Source organism: Nilaparvata lugens, chromosome 4, assembly GCF_014356525.2.
Source record: "Nilaparvata lugens isolate BPH chromosome 4, ASM1435652v1, whole genome shotgun sequence".
NCBI lineage: Eukaryota > Metazoa > Arthropoda > Insecta > Hemiptera > Delphacidae > Nilaparvata > Nilaparvata lugens.
This window is the reverse complement of record NC_052507.1, coordinates 43495687-43507019: the sequence shown is the minus strand read 5'-3', so window position 1 is coordinate 43507019 and position 11333 is coordinate 43495687. Positions and strand designations below refer to the sequence as shown.

The window sequence follows — 11333 nt, the reverse complement described above, 5'->3', positions numbered from 1 at the left end:
TTGAAATCCTCCAAATCTCACAAAAAAGCAGAAAACTCAATGTATTGGAACAATACGAAATTTACAATCACACAAAACTGTTTCCCAACAGTCTCCTAAATGATCGAGTGAATTTCTCTTCCCACACACTCTTTGATAGAATAGCCCACAGTTCTAAATTACCGCCTCACTAAGTATCCACCAACCCAACCTCCACCACAACCTATTCCACCACCTTCATCCCTTACCACACATAGCCTTGTCATCTGAGTAAATGTCATCCTTGTCATCCCACAGTCTGATGATGACCAACAACAGGTCGAAATGAGTAGTATGAAAAGGTAGGTTAATCGCCATCAACTCAGTTGATCCATCAACTCAGGAGTACTATCAACTCATTTGATGGTGATCAACCATCAAGGTAGGTTCTAGGACATCAACTCAGGAGTACTTTCAAATCGGTTGATCTTTCATTCCTCCACTACTTCAAGGTAGGTTCTAGGACATCAACTCAGGAGTACTTTCAAATTGGTTGATCTTTCATTCCACCACTACTTCAAGGTAGGTTCTAGGACATCAATTCACTTGAACCAACAAATAGAAAGAAGCTTGCATTTTTTGAAAGTAGGTTCAACTCACTTGAATGAACAACAAGAATGAACCTTGTACCATTTAAAAGTAAGTATGTGTCAAGAATAGCATGCAATCATTGAAAACAGCAATTTCTGCTGGATTTGACCAGTTTCAAGAACAATGAAACCATTTTATGTAGATACATTAATTCCAGTGTTGGATACCAGTAACATTGGAACAGATATTCATTCATCAATAGTACCACCCATTTGCAATGGGGCCAGCAGACAACTCTGAATCTTCATGTTCCTACATCTTTACCATGAGCACCAGGTGGACTGTGGAGTTTCTGTTTGAGTATAGAAAAGAGAATTGTGAACCATTCAAATCTTTGGAGAACTTTCTTGATCCAATGACTTTGATTTTCCCACATGCTTCAATTTACCTCTGCAACAATGATCAAATGGTTATTCTGACTTTTCCATACAGCTGATGTTACTGTGAAATGGCAGTGCAGTGCAGTTTTTAGTGAATAGCAAAGTAAGTACAATCTATATTGTTTATTATTATTGGTTATTATTTTAAAAGATCCATTTTAATGAATACTTTGTGTGGGAGACTTTAAGTAAGATGTCTCCTCATCATTATCCTAAATGAGAATAATGGCCACACCCACCAGCATTAGAGGCATCAATGGGGGACCTATCTTTCTAGCTCAAGTTGGTCATGCAGGAGCATGGTTGGGGGTCGTCCACTCAGTGGTCAGTCAGTCAGTTCAGTCACTTTTCAGTCACTGTTCAGACACTGTTCAGTCACTGTTCAGTCACTGTTCACTTACAGCTCACTAGAAGCTGTAATGAGCTTGGATATAGTTGTTAAAGTATACATAATAAACAACAAGTAAATAGATATCCACCGTGGTGTAGTGGTTAGCACTTCTGCTTTCCATTCTAGAGGACTCGGGTTTGAATTATTCATAAGGACTTGGGTTCGAATCTTCTTTGTATATATGGGGATGTAAGATGTTTGGTTAAGGAATGTAGGTAGGTAGGTAGAGTGTAGGTGTAATATTGTTTGTAAACCATTACACCACGATGGATATCTTTTGTTGAAATATGATTCAACATGAAGGTTTTCATGTTTCAGCTATCAATCATCATTCTTCAATCATGGTGGCTACAAGCATGTACCAAGCAGCGCTCTACCTTGTGCTAGTACTCAGTGCTAGTGCATTAGATCCAAAGTACAGGACACAGGAATTTCTCACTTCAAGGTAACACGGACTGGATACATCAAACATCCGTCATATGCAACAGTGCCTGCTAACATCAGGGATTCCTGCTCTACGTGGTAATCAGTCAGCAATCGATCAAATGTACATCGATATCAGAGACTGGTACATGGATATGGCTGGGGAACAAGCTGTGGTGGGATCTCTCTGCAAACGAGTCCACTGCGTATATTGGACTACTGGTTTTTGCCATTACAATCTGCACACCTGTCTTCACCCTACATTCACATCGTTGGACTTTCTGGAAGTGGTTGTTGTAAGGTCAGTTGAGGTCTGTGCACCATACTGTGGAGAACAAGCATCCATTGTTATTACTACTCCAGTGAGTACTGCAACTGCTACAACAACTCTTGCTGCTAGCATCACAACTACTCAAGCTAGTACTACAACTCCTGCTAGCACTACAACTCCCGCTAGTACTACTCCAACTAGTACTGCTGCTACTACAACTCCTACCACTGTGCCAGACCCAGTAACAACATCAGCCTGCAGTGGAGCAAGTAGACATGCGTGAGTGTGGAGACTGTCTACTAGTAACCAGCAACCAATGGATCATACAACCATTCCTAAACTTTGGAGATAAGGACCTGCCTGAACCGTTTGGAACAGCTCAAAACTTCTTGAAGACATTGACATACATCTTCCACGACGCTGAAGTATCAAGCTGCTACACCAATCTATGCGAGGGAGCAGTCATCTTGAAATTCATGCTCAGCAGAGGATTTTGTGAAATAAGCAATCGACTAGGAGATTTGTATCACTAGATAGTTCTTGATATATTGGACTGAAATATTATCTTTGTGCACTATATATATATTTTCATGCATACACTGTAAATAAACATCAAGTAATACCACAATTGTTGCACATTTTATTCCATACAACCTTCAACTTCTAGAGTAAGCACAAGGTGTGAGATAAAGCATAAATTACATCCTATACTGTTAGTCATTCAATACAATAGGAATCATCCTACTCTGATAAACTTATCTTTATGCTGGAAGTTGGTTAATCATAACTTCCACCAACATCATGATTTGATGAACTAGTTGCCTCCAACTCAGGAGTACAATCAAATCGGTTGAACTATCATTTCACCAGTACTTTGTTGAAAGTATAGTATGGTGATTTCTTACCTATATGAGCTGTAAGTGAACAGTGACTGAAAAGTGACTGAAAATGAGGAAGTAGGATAGTCAATAATAACAAATGGCTCATTACACATAGTATTTATTGACAAACACATAATTAATCTTCAGTATTGAACAGAATATACAGCTGGAGAAGTCTTTCTCCTCAGCTATAATCATTGTTGGTGACATAACGCTCAACTGATGGCTTATTCCTTTCACGAACAATGCATGGTCCATAAATAGTTCTTCAAAGTCCTTCCCCATTTCAATTAAAGAACTATTTTTTTCAATTATCATCAATAAGTGATGTAAGAGGATAGAGAGGAATATGTATTATAAAAAAAAAAAACAATAATCCTGCTAATAATAGATTTATTGATGAAAAATACAATGAGAGCATAATATTATCTTTGATTTTAATAACATTTTCATATTATATTTAAATAACAACACATTTATTTATTCTAAATAAATATCTATATTGCATTAGTGCAGGTTTGATTCATATTCACTTCTTTAATGAAATTTTGTTACTTTCCACTGTATTTATAATATGTTCATTCGATCTGAATGTGCTCATCAAATAGTAAATACATTTCATAATCTGTTAAAAGTTCCAATTCAATTTTAGTATATGAAAGCATTGCATCAAAACTGAATCCTGGTGGTGTATAGTAATGAGCACAATCTAAATTATATGAACTCAAACAAACTCTTTGAATCCTCTATATTACTTTTTTTATGAATTAAAACTGAACAGTGAAGAAGATGGTTATGAAAATTGATGCTTACAGTATTTTTAGTTCATTTTTTTTTACTTTAATCTTTGTTCAATGAAAAATGTCCATAGGCAAAAGTATTTATTCCATCTTCACAAATAATTCTCTTATCATCCTGATTACTTAATGGAATTTTGTTACTTTCTACTGTATTTATAATATGTTCATTAGATCTGAATGTGCTCATCTTCCTATATCTACAGGCTATGCTTTCTTTTCTATCTTCATTGTTCAACTGACTCTCATCATTCTTCAAGACAAAGTAATAATCATCAAAAGATATATCATTTTCAATTACATTGTATTTGACACCTTTAGCTTTCTTCTTTACAGTTTTCTTTTCATCATGAATTTGAAAACAATATAGCTTAGATCTTAATCCAATAAATTCTCTAATAAGTTGACTGTTGCATTCATCTTTAAATTTTCCAAGTACTTTTTTATTCTTGTTTGAAAAGAGTGGATGATCTAAAGGATAATCGGAAAAATCAAAAAAATTATTCAAAAATTGCTTGCTTACATCATAATAGAAATTTCTTGTTTGAATTTCATAGAATAAGGAACAGTGTCTGTATACAGTAGTTTTATACATGACCCATCGAAAGTTTTCAAAAACATCACATAGCAAAATAACATCAAGTTTTAGATAAAGATCACTGTATTCTCCTAATGTTTGTATTTTGAATGATTGCCATACTTTGTGAGCATGAATATAATCTTGATAGGTTATATGTTTTTTATTCAAGCTACTATAAAATTTGGATATAGAAGGTAGTTTTTTCTCATTCAGTTTTTCTTCATCATCTAGATACTCATATGGAAAAACACCTTTACAAGTTACCAAATCTAAATTCATTTGAGGAAAAATTTTTTTTATGTGATGAAATTCTTCTTTCGGGAGATTTTTTACTAACTTATCAAGTGAAGTATTCATAAATTTCAGAGTATCAATAAATCTTATTGTTAGTTTACTTGATGTATGTTTTGTGAAAGAAATGTATTTCTCACTCGAATTGGGGATAATATCAATGTTATGCTCATCTATCCCTAATTCACGTATTATTAAATGATTATCATAATTTGCTCCATTGTGTAAATATACTGGGATATATTTTTGATTTTGTCTAAGCAAATTACATCTATTGCATAAAGCTGCTCTATATTTTCCTGTAATATGACAGTGATCACGTACTGCTTTATTCATCATTGTAAACTGACAATCACACATTTCACAACATTTTTGTTTTCTAAAATTCAACAAGTCTTTTTTGGTGAAAGTCATACTAATATTTTCTTTTAACAGTTTTCCAATTGTATTTGTCAAATTAGTAATATATTGCATAAAATTATTAGCAACATTTTCTCCTCTATATAGGTAAGGTTCACTAGGAAGTTTTGATTTTATCTTTTCAGGAATCTCTTCATCAATAACTAGATAGGTACAAAAACTATATGGTTGATGACTTTGAGTTTTATTACTGAAACTTTTTGAGCTTGATGGGGTACAAGATAAATATGGAACTAATAAACATTCAAAATCAGCATATAGTACTATTGAAACTCTAAACTTATTCTGATAATTCTTAAATTTAAGTATTGGGTTAATATTATCACAAATATTTTTCTTAGGCATTATAACTTTTGTTATTTTTTTCTTCGAAAATAATCTTTGGTGGGTTTTGAAATTTTTCTTCACTCTCACATCAAAGTATGAGAAACATCTTTTACAAATTGTTATTTTATTTTCATGTTTTGACAATTGACTTCTAATGAGTCTTGATAAATTTTTAATTAAACAATAATGATATTCCCCATCCTGTTGCAATAATAATAAATCAAAATGCTTTCTCTTCTCATAATCACATATCTTCAATGGGAATATTTCATATTTTTCATCTAGAGAGTTAACGTTTATTGATATGGACTTGTTGTTCTTTTCAAAAACTTTTATATCTCTGATTGGTGTGGGAAGAGAGATTCCTTTGAAATTGAATTTTGATATTAGATTTCTATGATGATATGATATTCTTTCAGGATGGAACTGAACATAATCAGAAAGAATAGCCCACATGAAACATTTGTTATCAATATTCTTGCAGTTGATTATAGCCCTTTTATTTTGTATTTTTTTAGGAAGTGGAATATAAGATCTACCTCTAAGAGGTTTGTATTTGTTCACTCTTATAAGAACACCATCAATTTTCGAAAGTGACCATCCTTCATATATATATTCTTCATGACAAATTTTCTTCAAAACATACTGTAATACATTCTCTAAATTTGATGACTTTACAATAGTAATGTTCTTGGTTTTGAAAGTGCGATCTTGATAATCGAAATCATGAGAAATTGATTTTTTCTTATATGTACATTCTACAAGAACATTGAATTTTAAACATTGATGTTGATTCAAAATAAGTGATAATAAGTTGATAATTTTCAATTTAATACCAATTAATAGCTTACAAATATCCTTATATTTATCATTCTTGTAATAATAAGTCTTTAATGCATTATTGAATGCACTCTCCAATTCTGTGAACAGACCAGTGGTAACTTTTATTCTATCTTTTTTTCTTCTGCCCCCTCTGAATAAATGAATATTTCTACTCATTGCTTCTCATTTGTTATCTAAAAAAAATGAAGAAAAGTGATGTAATAATATTATGTTTGAATATGTTTTTTCCTATCTGATGGATACAGAACAAATCAATTTTGCATATTGCTATTGAATGCATTAATTTTGGGTGATTCTTTTACAACATTAGATTTTTTAGATAACTCTTTCAAAAAATATTTTCAATCCATCATTAATTTTTATAAATTTTTCATCATTCTTGTTCTTTGCAATAAATATAACCTTTTTGTTGATTTTTCTCCACCTAGAACTCTCATCAATATTTTTCAAATCATTAACATCTGTTATTTCAAATTTCACCAAAAAATGAAGAATAAACTCACACCTCAATAAAATTTGGCTGATGAAGTTTGGTGTTGGTAGCCTACTGTCTTGAAGCTGAAGCAAACTCACACCTCAATAAAATTTGGCTGATGAAGATTGGTGTTGGTAGCCTACTGTCTTGAAGCTTGAGCAAACTCACACCTCAATAAAATTTGGCTGATGAAGTTTGGTGTTGGTAGCCTACTGTCTTGAAGCTGAAGCAAACTCACACCTCAATCAAATTTGGCTGATGAAGTTTGGTGTTGGTAGCCCACTTGAGATTGGAGCTGAACCTACAAAATAATAAAATCAATATTAAGTTGTTAATCAATATTAAATCAACAGGGATGTATTGAAGTGTTTTTTTTAAATCATTCAATTTTTCTTCATTGATTAACCGCTTGTTATCATATACCTGTTTGGAGGGCATTGATACAACAGCTGATTGATTATTCAATAAATTGAAATGTCTTTCATTGATCCCATTAATGAACTCAGATACTGCAATGCACCCTCTTTTGGAACTCTCACAAACAAACTCATGATATTTTGTGAGAGTAAAGTACTCCCGTTTACCTTTTTCGCTCCCTAGCTTTCAACAGAAGCTGTACATTTTTTATAATGCAATGTTTTATAATGCAAATAATTATTAACAACAATATTATACTTTATTAGACAGTAATAATGATTGTAAATAATGTAAGCAGCAGCTGAACATGAACATAACCTAGAACCTAATAATGGCACAATTACTATAGTGAGGTCTACATTATAATGACAATATCTCATCAACTTTATTTTTGCTATCCTTGTCTATCATTTGACAAAGCCGGTGATACTATCTTTTTCTAGGTCCACAACGATGACAATTATGTCTTTGATGGTGTAGAAATATAATTAATTAATGCAGAGAATCAGTATCGCTATTAATTCTTCTATCTTTATTCACTCCCATTATAACGTGGACCACACTATAGTCGCAACACTTCTACGCAAGCACAACATAACAGCTGTTGCTTACTGAGCAGTGGTTTGGTTTTGTAAAGCCGCTGAACCGAAATATTCTTAGTGCGAAATAGTCTTAGTATGCTACGTCATTTTGACGTCACCGGGCATGCGCAGAAGGCCGAAATAGAAATAGTAGTCATGCGCACTGGTCGAAATATTCTTAGTATAATGTCGTCATCAATGACGTCATTGCGCATGCTCTGTACAGTTCTACACTATCACAGCAACAAGTTAATGCTCACGCACGCGAGTCCGCGTGATCAGTGTTACCAACAATAGAAACTCTAAACTATAATTTCCCTATGCATTCCTACAGCAAGATTTCTTTCATAGCAATAGCTTGGCACAATATCAGATCATTACTGTAGTAACTCAAAAAAGCTGTATTGTAGGAAAACAGCTTTTATGTTTCTACTCTAGGGGAATTATCTATTAGAAGTGAACTATAAACAATCAATATTCATTTGATGAATTAATAGATTACTATGGCATTTCTTCCCACCTTATCATTCATAAATCGATTTTTAAGGCTAAATAATTTTTTTTAAGGTAAATATCAACTTATTTCGAGTTTATACAGTAATGCATAGGAAGTTGAGTTCAATTTTTCTTCTTGATATAATCTGGTGAAATTCAAACGATAAAACATTTTTATCTGGAGATTGATTAATTAGTTCATTGATCATATTAGCAATTATTAGTTTTATATTTCATTTCAAATTAAGTTGAGGGTCAAGTTGAGGGTCTCAACCAACTTATTTTTTTATTCCTCACACTAACCTTTCAAATCAATGTGAAGCGACTGTATTCAAATTCACACCATTCTTCTACAACGGATGATTATTATTTTCAAGGGTGCCCAGGGGATGCATATTACATGGGGGGGGAGAGTTTCTTAATTCAGTGGGGGGGAGGGTGTGTTCACCCGTGTTATCATAACAATAATTTCAATCTTTTAATTTGTTCCTTTCAATAGATTCAATGCTTCACATTGAGTTGTGATCGATAGATAGATACTATATCAATAGATAGACTACTATAGATATTATAGACTAACATGATAGAACATAATTTCGACTTAGATTACATCATCATCAGTATTTTCAATTTCTTTTAAAATGATATTCTATTGATTTGGAATGTTTACTCAAAATCAAGAGGAAGAAGACTTTCAATGATATAAAATGAAACCCATGTTGCAATCTATCATTATGACAATAATCCAAGGTTATGCTTCACGAAGTTCCATGATGATTTTGCAATTAAATATTCGCAATTGCATTTCTTTTGTTATTCCAAACTCTCCAATAACTCTTCAGTTAATTATTAAAATATAATTATATGAGAGATTTTGAATATTAACATTAATAATTAGAGCTTACACATAATATTAAAATTCATATTCATAATCATATTATGATGACTGCTGAAACAGATTAAAATATCAATATTTCGATATCTTTGTCTTTTCAAGTTTTCTTCAATTTTTAAATGAGAAAGAAAGACTTTTAAAAGATACAGAGAAATTTTAAGACTTTCAAGATACAGAGTATTGAATACAGACTTTTGAATACCGATTTCCATTCAAGTTTATACTTTTGACCAAGCTTGTACTTGAAATCGTTTTGGATAGGGCCTAAGAGATACTTAGGTTTCACTCCAATTGAAATTTCGTGGGGTACTAATCCCCCTCCCCCGTCTATTCGTTCTTGAAATTCTTGGGTTCTCTCTAAATCAATAAAATTCTTGTGTGGGGGTCCCAAAAAAGCTAGTGATGTAGTATGACTGACGAAAATTTGTATAGATGGGGTGTGTGTAGAAGCTAATTTTTTTCTGAATCAATGGGGTGGAGGGTAAGGGGTCAACCGAGTAAAGCAAGTTTGATAATGATCTTGATGTGTTGTGAAAATCATTACTTCAATACTCCAGTATCTTATCATTCAGAACACTTTATAAAACTTTAATAGCCTTCACTTGATAATACTCGATAATACTTTCATATACTTGGCAATACACAAAATTATGGTGGAGAGGCTACTGATCCATGACAGACGGCAATCATAAGTGTGGTGATTTGAATTTCGACAATGTATAGGATGTATTGGGCCATCTATACAATCATGGTCGAAGACTAAAGATAATACACTATAGCTCTCTAGAATCGACATCCACGAGAATAACATTCACAATTTAAAACTACCATAAACTATAACTTCGCTTTGCTCTTTGAATAGGAAATAGAATTAGTGTTAAGAAGCCAATCAAATAAATGAATTCTATATAATAAGAAGCCTATTAATTGTAATAGTGTGAAATTGAGTGAATGTTATTGCAGTTTTTTTTTTGTGTATCAGGTCCAAACCTGAGGTTAAATTCTTAAAGTATTTTTCATTGAAGTTCCTGGCTCGTAGTTATTAGTTGCTAAAATAGGTGACGATTAAATATTGCTGAGAATCTGTGCATTTGGATTGACGAATCCACTGTAAGCTCCCAACTAATCACAGATTCAAATAGATGTTTAATAGTAGTATAATGTCAGTAAATTTTACAGGAGAGGAGAAACTCTCCACCGTTTACATTGGTGCACAACGGTGGGATAGACTGCAAGAGTGTCTTTCGAACCTCATGTCTAAGAAGTAAGGATAAGAAGTAAGAACTTTAGTTAGTTCTTAGTTCTTGAAGACCTAAACTTTATTTTAGTTCTTTGTAATTAATATTGCACGTTGTGCCATGAAGATTAACTAAGTCATGGTATAAAGAAATTCTCGGCGACATAATTTGATATCTGGTGTGAGGTGAAGAGGTTTATAGAACACCTCCACCGGTTACAGATTGATTGATATCCGGTGTGAGGTAAATTGGTTTATAAAACACCTCCACCGGTTCATTATAAAATACCTCTCTAGTATTCAATGTATTGATATCACTGCGACTTTAATGTTGCCTCTCCTTACAAATAACTACTTCCCTCTCAATGGAACACTTGAAGAAAATGTTTGCAAACTGGCTAGGGAAACAATAGTACCATCTGTACTCCCAGAATTCGAAAAACTATACTATAGTGTGAGGGTCATCTATTGTTGTAGATATTCTTATTGTTATGAATATTCGACACTTTCCTTCGAAACCTTCCAGATTGTAGACTGGACTGAAAATAAGCCCTTTTGAGAAAAGCACCATGTTCCTTCCGAAAAGAGTTTCAGCTAGAAAAGGTTTTGTTATGGAATACGTTTGAACCTCCGATAACATCACCCTATGTTTTTGGCGACCCATTTCCCTCTTAGCAGGTCACTTTCGACTCATTTATGTAATTCGAACAAGAATGCAGCTTTCAAAGCCAAACAGCAATACACACGTGGATACAAGGAACTTCTTTCCTTCTCAAAGAAGTTGAGTGAATATTTCAAGATGATAATACAATATTGTCCATTTATGATTTGCTAATAATAAGGATGGAGAAGAGAATTACAATCATATTACTTTCTCTTATTCATATTCATATTCATTTTCTCTTAATCATATTCATTCGCAAAGTTGAAATAGATCTTTCCTGTTGAATCCATTATAAAAAACGTGAATTATCTCGATTTCCGAGTTTCAAAAATGGCCATGAAAAATTTTTTGTGGAA

At 32.9% G+C, this 11333-nt stretch overlaps 1 protein-coding gene across 1 annotated transcript in view; it reads right to left on the bottom strand.

Moving 5' to 3' along the window:
* Positions 1-2662: 2662 nt before the first annotated feature.
* LOC120351056 overlaps positions 2663-11333 on the bottom strand; it is a 15561-nt gene continuing 6890 nt past the window's right edge. The window contains exons 2-3 of the mRNA XM_039427001.1: positions 4377-6989; positions 2663-2673 (exon numbers count right to left, since the gene is read on the bottom strand). Of these exons, the coding sequence (XP_039282935.1) occupies positions 2663-2673; positions 4377-6369 (2004 nt within the window). The 5' untranslated portion in view covers positions 6370-6989. The remainder of the gene's footprint in view (positions 2674-4376; positions 6990-11333) is intronic.